A 16,669-nucleotide genomic window follows, 5' to 3' on the forward strand; every position below is an offset into this window, starting at 1 on the left:
TCAGGAAAAACAATCCTTCGCATTCCATTGTATTAAATCATAATGCATTAAAACAAAGCGATCCGGGGCCATAACAAGAATCTCATCGATTGATCGTAAAGACACTATTGTTGAAGTTGGTGTGCGATCGTATTCTGCCTGGCGTCGATTAAACCAGAATCAAAGGGTATTTTGTACTAGCTGTGCCCGCGGATCCGCCTGCGTGGATATCAGTGTGTCACTAAGGTTTTTCCGCTTAAATCCCTTCCGACGAGATTTTTCACAACTACGCGACCTCTTTAACAGTAATCGTTATATTTCAGCCAATTTACATAAAACCGTAATGTACTATTAACCTAAACCTTGCTCAAGAATTGCACTATCTTTTAGTAAAAACCGTAGAAAAATCCGTTCCATAGTTTTTGAGAAAATCGATCATACACAGACAGACAGCTTTTGACGACTTCGTTTTATAATATGTATAGATAGATGTTTGGTGGTTTGATTTGGATTGTAATGAACGCAAATTCGTCATTATAGCAAATGACGCATCAATGCAATTCAATTCCATTCGATTCCACAGACATGTTCGTAGTTGACGCTGGGCATTAGCTGCGGTCGCGGCTTGCTATTGCTAAAAGTTGTTTAGGGAAGACCCTTATTCATACAGGATTCTAAAGAAATGCTGGCTCAAATTCCGCTGATTCAGTTTACATTGTCATACCTTGAAAGATATGTTAGAGAGAAATTTATACTTAGGTGGCTTCTTTGGTAGGCACCGGATTTCCACCCACGAGGTGGACAGATGACCTCCTAACAGTCGCAGGAGGTCTCTGAATGTGGGCCGCTTATAATAGATCGATTTGGAAATCTCTTGGGGAGGCCCATGTTCAGCAGTGGACATCCTGATGTTTCTTTGCCACAAGAAATATTGTTTTTTTTTTTTACTTTTAATCGACTTCAAATGAGAAAAGGTTGTCTGTCCGTAGTAAAATTTTTGTTTATGTTTGTTCAGCGATCATTTTTGACCGCATGATCGGAGTAAACAATTTTTTTATTGATTTCGATTTCGTTGAGCTTCTGAATGGTCTCATTTAAATTTCATTAGTATAGGACTTTGAACTTTCAAAATGCTGAGGGGAACACCTCAAAATGAAATGGGACTTTTATGATTATTCTTAAATCCTCAAAATGAAATAGGACTTTTATGATTCTGAAGTATTGATCGCTTATCAGCTTTCAATTTCACGGGACGTATTGACGTGCACGTCGGAAAAAACATTTAATTAACCAACTTCAAATTAAATTGGTTGCATTGCTCACAGCTCCGCGGCGAGTTCCTGAAGGAGACGAAGGTGTGCACGATCATATCGCCGCGGCCGGGGCCCTCCACCGCCGCCGACGGGGACGACGTGCAGGACACGCTCGTTACCAAACAGGTGAGATACATCTGCACAGCGGTCTTATAGGGGACCGGCCTATGCTTGATTTTGTACATTATTCTATATGTAATGGTTAATAATACGAAAAAGAAGTACTGCATAAATATCGGTTAAAAATGAGCGAGTAATTCATATTGAAAATATTGTAATGTGCAGAAGTGGGCGCGATGAGGGGATATCGCTTTATCTCTTTCTTTCGCACGCGTCGTAATTCCCGATGACGTCACACGTGGGTATTTCGTCTCTTTTCTGTTTCTTGTTAATTACCCCTTCCACCGAAATTCAAAGACTTATAACTTGTTGATTTTTTAACGGATTTCAATATTCCTTCTGTGTTATAATTTATATTATGTAAATATTTGATAATAGTAAAGAACAAAAATGAGTCCGGTACCCAATTATTGACGTATATTTGTGGCGTTACAATTAGTATCCATACCGCCATCTCGTCAATATCAATGGAACTACGAGAAGACCTATGTGGTATTGACATAATTGTGATGAACGCGCTACAATCACACTAGATGGCGACAGACGATACTGGATTGCGATTGCAGAATTTGAGCGACGCGCTGCATATATACCACCTCCGAATAGTAACCGTTAGATGGGTCGCGGCCGGTCAGGCGCCACATCTGCCTGACTGGAGATCTTCCCCTTCCATAGAGGAACGCAACCATCTGTTCCTCTACAGTGACGTCTACCTTTATGCCGCTAAATATTCTATAGACAGGGACGTCCATATAAACTATTTGTTTAAAATCTGAACGAAAATGGCAATCAAAACCTCACTGTTTTTACCTATTTATTCACTTGAACAACAAATAGTTTTACTTAATTGACTAGTTTTATTCACATCCAGGTTTACACTTAGACTCGAGTTCTAACCACACGCTTTCAATATTGAAATCATACTACCCAGGTGTATGGATTGCAGTACATTTGAGTCGAACTCAATGAGTACGATACGCCAAATCTAGTACATAGTACATATATATCGATGGGTCCAGTGGCTTTAGAGAGGACAAAGATAAACAGGATCACTGGTGGTAGACAAACAAGAATTACTAGATACAATTACCGGAATAGGAAAATCTTTTTGCCAACAAACGTCAGTAAATCAATCATGTCATCCTTGACTGTACAACAATACACAATTCGTTAAGGTTTTTACGGTTTGATCTAATCGGAAATCGGCTTACGATGGTCTAATGATTGATTGCTCGGCTGTCCGTAGTCACACGTTAAATTGTCCACTTTACACAGGTGTGATTGCATTATGTTTACGTTTGATTCGCTCCGTTCGAGAGTACGTTTCCGTGAATATTCCTAACTTGGTTTGGATTTATAGGTAAATGTATAATATTGGTGTCTTAACACCTGTGCACTGTGCAGGGTGGAATCTTATTAGCATTATTCACATCCGCTATACCAAAATAATATCTTTTATAATAAGGGAATATTATACTATTTCATTATTCTGTGTAATTCCGCTAAAAATATTTAAGGTTAGGAGGCCCTCTGCCGTGTACAGGGTATGTCCGTCTTTATTCAATTACGGGCGTTCTATTGGAACAATAGCTTTGATGGCCGTATAGGTAAATAGGGGATTTTGTTATTTTCCTGCCTATACGGCTATCTAAGCTGTCTTTCGAATAGAGCGCCCGCAATTGCAAAAAGACGGATTTGCTCTTATAGACGGAATAGAGCACCCTGATCTTACGTCAATGTCAACCTGTCACTGATGATGATAATGTTGATAATGATAATGACGATGATGATGATGTTGATGATAATGTTGTTGTTGATGATGATGATGTCGATGATGATGATAACGATGAAAATTTTGTCCCCCCAGGGCATCCAGACGGACCTGTCTGATGGCGACGGCACGGTGGACCCGCGCTCGGTGGATCACTCGCAGCTGCACCAGTCCCGGCTCGGGCTCATCAGCCAGGCGCTCATGTTGATCCTCATCGCGGGATTCCTCGCATCGGAGACGCTCAGCGAGTTCTGGAAGACCAAGTATGTATACTTTATACAGAAACACGGTATAGTCGCTTCATTGCACCTGATGGTAAGTGGAATGGCAGATAGGTGGCAGTATTGACTAATAAGCGATGATTATAGCGCGCCAATCGACACAAAATGGCGGCCTTTTCAAACCAGATATACCCAGGCTGATTTCAGAACGCGACACACTTACATGGGACACTGATGGGTTGTACACCTTGTGTACAGTGATCGCTATCCAGGCAGTTACAAATATCGTATAATATAGAGAACAGGCCTCTTCTTTATCACATTAGTCTTTTCGGTCTTATGCAAGCCTCGTCCACTGCTTGCCGGCATACCTCACGATGCCATTTGACCATCGGACAGGTGGTCTGCTTCTAGTTGAAGATGTTTTTGATCATCGGTATATATGTACTACGAACTAGCTCATACTAGCATTCCGAACCGTACTACGTACTGGATTCCGAAAACTCGCTGTGTTCAACTGAATTGTACTGCAATCCAGTATTGGTTGGCATTTTACTTATACTCTAATTAAAGCGCTTTGTTTAGGCGCTGCAGCGGACTTTAGTTCTAACTCCAGAATTTGAACAAAAAGTTTATATAGACGTTTGTGTTTATAGAATATAATGTGTACGTCTATGTTTTTGAGTTAATCTTAACGTAACCTGAATTGGCATTGTTCCAGAGTGCCAGTGGTGTCGCGCAACTGGCACGACCTGGTGTTCCGTCTGGCGGAGATCGGCGTCGCGTTATGGTTCCCGTGCGTGCTGTGGAACTCGATGGCGCCGGAGCGGCTCTGGCTGCTGAACCCGCGGCGGCTGCTCGCGAGGCAGCTCGACGACGCCAAGCTCGCGGACCTGTTGGCGCACCATCACGACATCAAGGTAAGCGGGATTCTTTATTTGAATTTCAAATTTCGAACGAATTTTTGGGAGGAATTGTCGTATTCGCGTTGGTAAATATTCGCATCGGTAAAATTATGCGAAAATTGTATTTACTCATTTTTATAATATACTTTTCGCATCGGTAAAATTATAAATTATTGTAGTAAAATGTATTAATCATTTTTATAATATAGTTTTAGTATAATATGTCATGTGAAAATATTCGTAAAAATTGCTAAATCGCACGTTCGTATTCGCGAATATAAATGCGAATTATTCGTGTTCGCGTTTATAAATGCTTCGCGGTTTCTAAATAGGGTGTGATGTTAGAACCATATACTGGACCAACACTATCCCTCATATGGGACAACAATAGACTTGACTCGTGAATCTGTCTTACTTTATCATTTACTAAGTCATTCAATATTTGAGGGCTTACGACAGTAATGAGGGTACATAAGTTAAGTCTACCTATACCTTCAATATTAAAAGCGAGTTCAACCCATGATAATAAGGTAATTGAGGAAACAGTAGCCATTTTGTTGACAATAAATGTCTGTGCGTAGTAATGAGGTCGCCGATCCGTGCAACAGATAACCTATATGACCGGATGAGTTCTGTACATTTTGGTATCGGTCGTTGGCTTTGCACTTTAACGATGTACAGCACATTGTATGAGACATGCGCGTAACCAGAGGGGGGTCGGAGTGGTCGGCTGTCCCCCTCTGAATTTTTAATAGTAACAGTATGTTGTCTCTTCAAATGTGTATATACAAATATTCAGTCTTACTTATAAAAAATCGCAAATTTATGCGTTGTTAATACATAAAGCTACTCGATCAGCTGTAAGTCAAAATCCGCCATCTTGCCTCTTAATACAGTTTAAATTAGGAAAACGGTGTTTTTGACAGCTACTTAAGCAATTCTTAATCACCTCTTAACGCTAAAACAAGTTTATAAGTAAGACAGAAGAATAATTACAAAGTAATAAATAGAAGTCTTGTCAATATCATTTATATAAGAAAATTCTGATTTGTTATCCTCGAAAATCAAAAGCCTCAAAAGCTGTACACCTATAATGCTATAATAATTTATAAAAATAAATATTTGATTCAAAATCAAGTTAAGTCGATAGTGTTGGATATCATATATCTGAAAGCCTTCATAAGATTATCTAATTTGTATTATACCGAATGGTATTAGACCAGCGGCCAGCTTGTTAGATGGCCTCTGATTGATAGGCAATAATAAAATTATATAACACAAGGCCGGAATTGTGATTTAAATAATAATGCGACATTGAAAAAATATTCAAATAAGTTTAAAAACATGTTTTTTTTATCTAAACTATGTTAATTTTACGACTTATGTAATATTATTGGTACACGTTTTGTACTTATCGGAAATCTCGTTGCAAAACGACATCCGGTTTGTCAATGGTTTTTGTTTGATCCACCTCCTTGGCTATGGCACTGGTTGTTAGTCTTCAAGCTTCGACACTTGCTTCCGATCCTGAGCTAGCTTTTGCTGTTATAATCGTTTTGCTTTGCAGTATATATTTTGTGTTGCTGCTGGCAACATTGATAGTTGTTCTGATGATGGTATCTTCTCTGGAATGGAAATTACAGAAATAAATGCACTTTTAGTGGAGTTAATTACCCACCTTATAATAATGGCCAAAAATTTATCAAATGTTATGAAACGTACATCAATTATAATAGACAAGACACCTCATTATTCAAAATCAGCCCATAAGGAGTGATGCTAGAGTGAGACATGCATACATACATCTTACATACATACACACATACGTAGGGTGTTAAGTTCATTGTCTTTCCTCGCTTCAGCGTAGTCGGGTATAAACTAGACTTGGAATTTTGACAATTGCCGCAAGGGTGCCTCGTTTGTCTGTCTTCGTTACATATGCTTCCACGCTGACCGTGTTTCGTCCGGGTCCTCACAACGGGATCAAAATCCCCAGACTCAGTTAAAAATCCCCCGAAATCCCCAGAGTCTCGTCGTGTCCCGTGATCTCACGTGGCGTCAGAAAGTCACGCACATGGTGCAGTTGGTACGCCAGTGGCAATGGATGATCTACAAGGTAGTTCTCGCCGTCTTTGTCGCACCAAAGTGTTTGGAGTATCGAGAGAGAGAGACAAATCATTTAGAGACTGGATTGCCGGCGCCCAATAAGAGCGGTTTGGTGAGTTGGTTGTGTGGTGTCGTGTGTTTCAGATGTGAGAAGTCCTTGAGGAGAGTAATAAAGAAAACCAGTAAGGAACATCGAGGGACATGAATAGAAGTTTATCGTCTAACCCGCCATTTTGGATCAAGTATTACATCACGAAAATGTTAATTTTATTTGTTGAATATTCTATTGTTATTGCCATTGTTATTTTTTTTTAATTTCGGTATATTAGGACCGGATAATATGGGTTTGATATCAGATTTATTAACAAAAATTACTTTATTGAGTTTTCCATAGACGGAGAACTTTCTATAGGGTCCCTATGAAAAATATGTATAGATTACACATTCTAGATAATTTATAGAATTGTTATGTTATATGGTCCGTTATAACAATAAGGTGTGATGGTTGCAGAATGTGGAGACGGACTCGTTGGTGGGCAGCGTGGGGTCGGCGCGCGACTGCTGGATCTGTTATGACGGCTCGCGGTCGGAGCCGCTGATCCGGCCGTGCCGCTGCACCGGCGACGTCAGCGCCGTGCACCACGACTGCCTTAGCCGGTGGCTTGTCGAGGTGAGATCTACAATCATCTAGCGATCACTTTTCTTCTTTTTTCTTTTCTCTTCTTTTCCTTTCTTTTCTATGCTTTTCTTTTTTTTTCTAATTGATTTATTGTATATCCGAACTTTTATTCTACTTTTATTCCAGAGTGCGGCTACACCAGACGGTTTAAAATGCAAAGTCTGCAACACACCCTACCTAGTGCAGGAGACGAACAGGTATAATTTGGTTCTTTTAGTTCAGATTTTATTTTCTTTTTATTTCATGACCTGGTCCTGTGTGTATGTGTTGTCACCACTGAGCCCGGCGGTGTGTTGCAGGGTGGAGTGGGAGCGCGGGTTCACGGTGGTGCACTGGGTGCGCACGGCGCTGGCGGTGGCGGTGATGTGCCTGGCGGGCGCGTTCGCGTGGGTGGCGGTGCAGCTGTGCGCCTCCTCCGTCGTGCGCGTGCTCGCCGCCGGCGCAGCGCTGCTCGTCTGCTACGTCGCCATCAGGTACCGCTACTCACCGCTACTCACCACTACTCACCACTACTCACCACTACTCACCACTGCTCACCACTACTCACCACTGCTCACCACTACTCACCACTACTCACCACTCGACATCTCAGTTAAACGGAGCACTCTTGAAAGGACATAAAAAAATTGCCTTGTGTTCACACAATAGTGAGTCAATTCTTGTTAGCATTGGCAACGAAACTCGCCTCAAAAACTTCATCATCAGCTGCAGGATGTCCTGCCTGAACATGGGCCCTCAAAAATTTCCATATCGACCTATTATTATTATTTATCCATCAAAAAACTTGCCGCAATAAAATGGCTGCGTGTAATTGAAGCTTAATAAGAGTAACTGTGTCGCGTTCCGACATCAGCCGGCATATATCCGTTTTCAAACAAGCCAACGTAATTATGTCGACTGGCGAGGGGTAATAATTTCTCGTTAGTTGCTTCCTATCTGTACCCTACTCACTTACAATCAAGTGCAAACGTACCTGTGTAAAATAATAATAATTAAAACCTAATGTCTCCGTGTAACAAGTTTATCCCAAACAGTAAAGGTCTACTCGAAAATAAATTTAATGCCTTGACATTTTGTACTTCGATATTCTTCAATGCCCTTAAAATGGACTCCAGTGTACTTGAAATCTAAATTTAGTACACGAGAGTCATAAAATTGCAACCCAACACAGATTCTTGTTTTAAAACAAAATCAAAGTGTTGGTGATAAATTCTGTTGCACGAAATAATTTATTTTTTACGTTCGTTACCTTTAGAATGGCGTAAAATGTTTTCTAGACAAAAAATAAAATCAAATTGTTTGACATATCGATGCAGGTAATAAAAAGCCCATAAAAATTATATTTAGCTGTATCTTAGCAAACATAGTATATCCTAGTGATGTGCCAACTCGGGATAAACACAACTCGAGCTAACCCGAGTTGAAATTCACGTAACTCGAGTTAACTGGGTAAAATTAAACTGAGTAATGATTTGTTTTGGGTTATTTTATCAAATGTAATGACTCACCTATAAAAAAGGAATTTATTTACTCATCATGTATTTATTTTTTAAGTATTTAAGATTAAATCTTCGTAACATAAATAAAGTAAGTATTTAAACTCGAGTTAAAGAGAATTCAACTCGAGTTGAGTCGATCTAAACCCAATCGATCTATAGTATATCCAATTCAAGTCCTAAGTATGTCCTTTTCAACATATCCACAGTTGAAAGGCTAATTGTCTTAAGCGACATTTTTTCGACACTAAGTTTCATACATATTTAAAATCAGCACCTTTTTCTATATTATTTTAAACTAGTTAAATTTTGTCGAAAAAAAATGTGGCTTATGTCAATTAGCCTTTCAAATGTCGATGTTTATATTATTCGTATTTAGCTATAAGAAATTTTACATTCCAAAATGTTAAATTTTGACACGAGTCTTCAAATAAAGTCAGAGTGAGCTAGTCACGCGGCATATTCAGATCTATCCTCAATAACAAACTCTCTTAAATGCCCTATATTTTTTGACTACCCGTCTACCAAACTTTACATAATATACTGATCATTTTAACAACGTTGGTAAAAGTATTTATTAATCCAAAGTTGTTTTTCCGCAGGTTCCTGGGCATGAACACGGTGTCGGCCTACCAAAGGGCGAAGGTTTCATCTCTACGGATCCTGACAGAGCCTTTGCCAGAGAACCCCGTCACAGACCAAGGACAGCTGTCGACCATAAGCAAGACTGTCACGGTGGAAATAGCCTCCAAGGCTGTACTAGAGAGGGCGCTCAAAGGAGACGCCAAGTAATTTATCGATATCGATAATTATCGAACCGAGTCGTGTATGTAGTCGAGTCGTTAAGAGACTAAGTGAACAAATTTGGTTGATTGTCGAAGAACATTCTGGAGTCAGCTAGTGTCGTCAAAGCTGACATATTGTGACAACTATTGAGAGATGCAATGTCGACATATTTGAACTGTTTTAAATATTTAGTGTAGTTACTGTCAGATTAAATAAACTTTTGAGGTTGCCTTGTGAAAAACTACAGAATCGACAGATTGTGTTTAAGTGTACCAATACAACAAACGGCTCGTTTCCGTAATGAACAATGAGTGAACGAATGTGAACCAAGTGACGTAGTACAAATCGACTAGATCGATCTTTTAATGAACTATCGTATTAGTGCTAGTGTTGTAGCTAAGCATTTGTCCGCGAATGAACTATTTCAATACGTACATCGATTCATTGGGAACGCGTACGAAGTGACGTTTTCTTATTAGAATAAAAGCATTTTTCGAAGTTAAGTTGCGTTCCTAATGGATCTTTTAGTTCGCCCCTTATTCTTAAAGTTGCGCGGAGTTTTCCGTATCGTTGCATGAACGAGAATAAGAGGCAGTTATTCTTAGCATAACATATTAATGCTATATTAAAGACATATTGGTTTTGTATGAGTACGTGAAATAATCTTTGCAGTACCGTTACATATGTGAAATAGATGTTTTGTTAAAAAATTGTACACAATTGCTGATTTATTTTTTTAATGTACTTAAAGTCAAAATTGATGATACAAAAATCTAGTGCATTTTTTTAAAGCAACACCGTTTTTTTATTTGCTAGAATGTTCTTTTTTATTTAATTTTCCTATTGTATTAGAATGTAAAAAATGAGGCTGGTGTGTGTTGAACTCTTGCGATGAAAATATGTATTTCATTCGGTTCGTGTCTATTTCTTAGTAACTCTACACATCTATTGATATAACACAATTACAAAATAGTCATAGATCTATCGATTAAGTATTTATTATTGGATCTACAAATATATAAGTAGCAAGACTACGTTCTCAAGTAGTTTGTCGTCAGCTATGCCATAGATAGACTAAGACGCAAATAGAGTTACGAAGAAATAGACACGGCATCAAAACATTTTAACATATCCAAAATTGTTAAATTCTAAACGTTAGTCACACGTAGGTCACAATGTTTTTAAAATGTTTGTCTGTGCCAAAGATTCAGTGTGCGTTATACGTAATGTTATTCCATTAGATACGTGTGAAGGAGGTTTCTATCGAGGCAGATAGAGAAATAAACTTTTTGAACATCTTCTTGCATTTTGATTGTCGACATGGGTCCTGTTAGACATTCCTTGTGTAAAAATACGACGAACTGAGTAACCTAGTTTTTTAAGTCGGTTAAATATGATATCAGTTAGTTTGCAGTTTATGCAATTATAATTAATATTAATTCAGCAACGTAAATGTAAAAGGAAATTAAAAGTTAGCGTGTTTTGATTCTTTTAATCGGTTAAAGTAAAAATGGTAGAAAAATGATTTGTTTTCTATAGACTTCTATTATCCTCGGTAGAATTTTCCAGACATTTCAGTAATGCATTCATAATATTATACTTGTAAAATAAATGGAAAATACATGTTAATTTGAATATTTTCTCGATATTTGAAAAACTTACAAAATTGTAAGATTATTTTTCTATAAAATTGCCAAATTTAAAAAAAATCTTAGTATAGTACCTTACGCAGTTTCAAAAATGTTTATCGATAAAATAGTTTTCCATAGTGTATGTTTTTGACAATAAATCTTTTTATGGTAACACCGGCAAGTATTGTCAATATTAGTAGAATAAAATAGTTTTTATTTATGAATGTATAGGAAAGTCTAACTAACATTAAAGAAAATTAATATAGTTTATCGATATATTTTGTTGTCCAGCTATTTATGGTATTTTTTAAAAATCGCAAACATAATACATAGAAATAGTAATTATGCTTACAATGTCGTCAATTAGGCCTAAATATATATATTTTGCTACTTTATTAAAATAGAGTCCTATCGATTAAATTATGTAAGTATATCTTACTTAAAATACCAATTTGTGGAAAATGAAAACTTTTTTAATTATCAAATACCTATTGAGCTTGAAATCTAAAGAATATTTGTTCTAGCTTGGGTTATAAACGGTATTACAAAATAATAGCAACACGAAGCCGCTAGGTCGATTTGTTCAGTTGAAAAATAATATTTTTGTAGGACCCAATATGGCAATTGGCTGTATAGGTCACAGCCTATAGGCTGCATATTTTACAGCAGAGGCAGCAAAGTTGCAATCGGCGACCTATTTTTTCGCTCTCGCAAAATAGGCGCATATAGTGACCACAGTAGACATGGTCTTAAAACGTGCCATATTGGCCTATGTAAGTGTATGGCGTTCTGGGATCAGCCTGTGTATATCCGGTTCGAACACGCCTGCATAATTGTGTCGACTGCCGAGGGGTAATCATCTCTCGTCAGTCGACATTCTATTGGACCCCACTCCACTTACAATCAGGTGTAGTGGCGTCACTTTGATGTGCTCGCATAAAAAAAGGCAGCCGGACGCTAGACGCGGGGCGGGACAAACCGAATGGCCCATAACGATAGTATAAATCTGACGCTGCTAGCAATTTGTAATTATAGCACATAAGACATTTCAGATACGTTTAGCGGCAACATGTGTTGCAAGCTTTAAAGTATGCAGATGTCAACTTGCCCCGATTATTTATACAGTAAATATTGCTCGTGGAAGTCGACATTTTTTCTTGGTATTATAAACCTCGCTTAACACATTACTTGTCAACTGAAAAGCGGCTACCACAAGCCCTTAGGGAGCGACTTTAATGGGCATGAAATAAAGTAAATTTTTGTTAAGCAATCTTTGATAGCTCAGGTTCTCCAAGGGTAGAACTCGATAAGTCTGGACTAGTTCCTAATACTCACTATAAAATCTTTATGTATTTATGTTTCGTTTATTCATTAAAAACACTTAAAATCGTCTGAAGTTTTACGAAGATTTTTAGCAGCTGAAACATTAAAAATCAAAATTAAGGAATTAAAATAACGTCCGCCCAATGTCTCCTTTAATTGCTTATAAGTACAACGTACTTGATATGTACAGTTAAAATTGATGATCATTTCATGTATTGATATTTTACTTTGGACTAAATGGTTCTAAAATATATTTGAGAGTAGTGACATTATATTCTACATTTTAACTAAAAACAATTGTTTCTTTTGAGTATTTCTTGTGCGAAAAAACATCTAAATATTGCAAATAGATTGATTGATCCTCTTGGCATGATTGGGTTCAGTTATAAAACGTTTTAAAAGTCAATTCCTTATTACTTTTCCTCAACTAAATAGTATTTCATTGAGGCTTACATCTTTTTCACTAAGCTCTTACAGATTGTTCTCGAATGTAGATGCTAGAGGGATTTACAGTATAATTAATGTATATGTATATTTTTTATTAACTGATATCGCTGACTTTCTTTTTGCCTTACAAAATTAGCAATTGAAATATAAGATTGAATATAATAATTATAAATTTTTTAAGTGTTTTTCTGTAAGTTCTCGATCTTGAACAAGAAATACAAGATGTTGATTAACTAATTGTTGTTTTATTAACCCTACTAAAACTATAATACTAAGTGTATGATTATTAGAGTAAGTGCCTAGTTGGACTTAGACATAAATCTATCAGTGATAGAGGAGATTCGTGCTCAGCAGTGGGAAAGTATATTACAGGCCTGGTAATATTACATGATTTACTATAAAGGTCCCTTATTAATAAGTATAGTCAGAGCCCCTATTCCGTCTGTGACGGCATATCCGTCTTTTTGCAATTACGGGTGTTTTAATCGAATGACAACTTTTAAATCCATACGGGTAAGAGTAAAAAAATCCCCCACTTACCTATACGGCTATCAAAGCTAACCTTCAATTATAGTGCCCTTATTTATACGGATTAGCCTCTGTAGACGGAATAAGACGTACTAAATGTATTATTATTTTACAGCAAAACTTCAATATTATCAAATTATGATTAAATAACTTATGCTATAATATTTTTGTGTTCGTTCTTTTAGGTCTGATTTCACACATTATTTTCAATATAAAAATATATAATAGGCAAATGAAAAACATAACTATGCAATGGAGATATGCAAAAAGGTGATAAATTTATGATAGATCTCTTACATGCGAGAATCTATGGAGTCCCGAGGATACGTCTATTTGTACCACTAAGGAATTAACCCCGACGCTCTACGAAGTCTGCAGTCGCTGAACATTCTGAAGGAGGCTCCAATCATTATTTGCGATTAGACAAGCCACAAATCCTTGCCAAAGAACACCGATTCCTGCCTAGGATGATTCGCGAGGCTATTGAAATTAAAAACACCCAAATTTCAATAGGGAAGATGGTTGGAAGCTTGCACAAGCCTGGGATCCTGTTCTACATTTAATTAAATCAGATCCCAAAAGACCGGCTGCCAGACCTCAAGACACTGTGAGCTCATTCTGCGTAGATCGGACCGTCAACAGCTAAAATTTAAAAAAGTTGTATATTTGAAAAATGTAGTTAGATATTGTAACTCTGGCTTTGCGGATGAACAACACCTCAGTCCCCCCCCGTGACCATGAAGGCTGCAAAGTCTTCGAAACGTCGGGAGAAAATAATAATATAAAAAACCGCGATAAAATCCAAAGAGAATTATAATTAATAAAATCCGTTAAATAGTTTTTAGTTTTATTTCAATGACTATCAGGTCTAGAATTAAATTATCTTAGTTTGCAATAAAAAAGTTATAATGAAAAATAATGTAACCAAAAATAAACGCGCTGAACTAACAAACTTTTTGCTTTATAAGTCAATATTATGATTTTGACGTAAGAATCTACATACACTCGAACTGGTTTGAACCGGTATATCTAGTACAAACTGGTGTAAACTAACCTAACTTAAACAGGTTTTCGCATATGCAAAAACAATTTATAGCATTGTTTGAAACTAGAATTGCAATATCACACGTGTATCGCTGCTATATATGAGCAAAAAAGCTGTGAATAAACGTTTTTGTATAAAGTATTTAAATAAAATATAAATATAACCATGATACGTAATTATTAAAATTACTAGGTACTAGGTTGCTCGCGACTTCACTTGCACGAAATCGTGTACCTGAACATATTTCCATTCTTTATTTTCCAAAATCAGTAGACAATATCTCTTTATACTAAATCGTACTTAAGTGCAGCAGTTACTACATTTATTTTTAAGAAACATTTATAATATTCCTAAAAAGGTAGATAAGTATCCAACACATTTATTTTTTTAATGTAACTAAGCATATTTTTAGAAGTCGTAAGAAAAGCGTTTTATTTGTGCATTAATAGTCCAAGTATTCTGGAATTTCACGGGTGTAATTTACCACTAGAGAAAAAATAAAGGCTGTTTTTGGGTCAATGCCCACGCACTTTCCCGTCGTTTGCAGCAAATCTTGGCCAAAATCCAAGCGCATAATGCAAGGTTTAATGAATTTAGAACGGAGATTTAGGTACGGGACTCTTTACGTTTATTAAACTTAATAAAAAAGCCTGCTCTACCTATAATTCAATCTTCAGTCCTGATCGACATTAAATTATTATTTAGAATCTTAACGCGTATGCGAGATCACCCGATAATATTCCCGATTTTTGAAAGACTGCAACCTTCATGATCATGGGGTGGACTGTAGGAGTAAACTGACACAAATTTATCGCGAAAAAATAATTTAAACACTTTTATTTCTGCATTAAATGATAAGCGTACGATTAAAACATCAAAAATTTTCTATTAAGGTCTTCTACGGAAACTATTATTATTGTGACCTTTTTTCCATGTTATATTATGTTAATTAAATTACATTCAGTTGAGAATATTTAAATGTAAAAAAAATATTAGTAACACGATTATTTTTATAAAAGACTAACATTATCTGCGGCTCCGTCGGCGTAATTTTTTTTTCTGGAATAAATATTTTCCCGGGATAAAAGTAGCCTATCCACTCGGGAGGAATGTAGCTTTTTATTTGGGAAAAAGAAATCAAAATCAGTTTATTAATTGCTGAGATTAGCATATTAAAAAAAACAAATTCTTCAGCTGTATATATTAGTGAGTATAGATTGGATAAAAAAACGGCTTACATGATAACAGGCAGATATTTCAACGCCTTAAAAAATAGGTCACAATCACCACAAAGCACTAATCTCATAACATAATGAAAGGCAGAAGTCACAGTAATGAAGCGTCCTAGATACCTAACACAAATTGTCCTATTCAGGAATGATGCAACGATTTAGAATTGCGAGTAATTTTGGAGACATTTTTACACAAAATAACACGAGAAGATCGGTCACGTGATATCAACAAATCCCTTAATAATTTCGTAAGATGCTTAAGATACTTTGGAAACCAGGGTGATGACTCAAAACAAGGTTCCTAGATGGACATCGCATGAGGTCCCACATCTAAACGCGAGGCCCTGGCTGGTTGTCCTGTTGGCCCCTCCTTCCACAAGGCCACGTCTACGCTTTCCTTAGAAATATAAATACAACTCTGAATCTCAAAGTACTGCATGGCAGCGCTCAGCAGATGTCACTTTAAGAAATATATGTTGTTTATAAAATTTAAATATTTTATTCTTATTATTATAACCTGCACATCTAAGAAGTTCTCTATAGGAATTTCGAAGGTGTGTAAAGTCTACCAATCCGCACTAGGCCAGCGTGGTGGAATAAGACCTAATCCCTCTCAAAAAGTAGAGGAGGCCCGTGCTCAGCAGTGGGCAAGTATATAATACAGGGCTGATATTATTATTATATTGTTATTATTACAGATGTAAATGTGTGGCGACGGCTTGTTAAACTGCAGGCAAAATATACTACTAGTTATAACCATACACCCAATTTATTACTAGTTTTTAATCGACTTATATAATGTGGTAATTGTTCCTTTAGATCTGATTAATAAACCAATATATTCCTTTATATACATTCAAAATTGTCCCATTTCGCCGCGATGCAATAACTCGGAGTGGTATCGATCGCGAAGTGGGTGGTGCACCGGTTTAAACATTTTTGGCGAGCCGCCAATCTGATGGTGGAAGGTCAAACCATGATATATAAGTGAGGAAAACCAATTATGTGAAGGCTTCGATAAAAAGATTAATATTTTGAAAGGCGTTTCATCTAGTTAGGGTTTTATAACGGCTAATGAGCATGGGTT

At 36.9% G+C, this 16,669-nt stretch overlaps 1 protein-coding gene across 6 annotated transcripts in view; it reads left to right on the forward strand.

Annotated features, from left to right (window-relative positions):
- The window catches only part of LOC115452577, a 127,551-nt gene extending 116,877 nt beyond the window's left edge, over positions 1-10,674 (forward strand). For 4 of the 6 annotated variants that reach the window (XM_037441453.1, XM_037441468.1, XM_037441462.1 and 1 more), the window contains exons 7-14: positions 1,305-1,418; positions 3,280-3,446; positions 4,126-4,324; positions 6,336-6,527; positions 6,927-7,085; positions 7,221-7,291; positions 7,394-7,567; positions 9,193-10,674. In XM_037441453.1, coding sequence (XP_037297350.1) covers positions 1,305-1,418; positions 3,280-3,446; positions 4,126-4,324; positions 6,336-6,527; positions 6,927-7,085; positions 7,221-7,291; positions 7,394-7,567; positions 9,193-9,382 — 1,266 coding nt within the window. In that variant the 3' untranslated portion in view covers positions 9,383-10,674. The remainder of the gene's footprint in view (positions 1-1,304; positions 1,419-3,279; positions 3,447-4,125; positions 4,325-6,335; positions 6,528-6,926; positions 7,086-7,220; positions 7,292-7,393; positions 7,568-9,192) is intronic. The other 2 variants (XM_037441471.1, XM_037441477.1) reach the window with 1 other exon arrangement.
- The last annotated feature ends 5,995 nt before the right edge of the window (positions 10,675-16,669 follow it).

The sequence above is a fragment of the Manduca sexta genome, chromosome 4 (genome assembly GCF_014839805.1).
Source record: "Manduca sexta isolate Smith_Timp_Sample1 chromosome 4, JHU_Msex_v1.0, whole genome shotgun sequence".
Taxonomy (NCBI): domain Eukaryota; kingdom Metazoa; phylum Arthropoda; class Insecta; order Lepidoptera; family Sphingidae; genus Manduca; species Manduca sexta.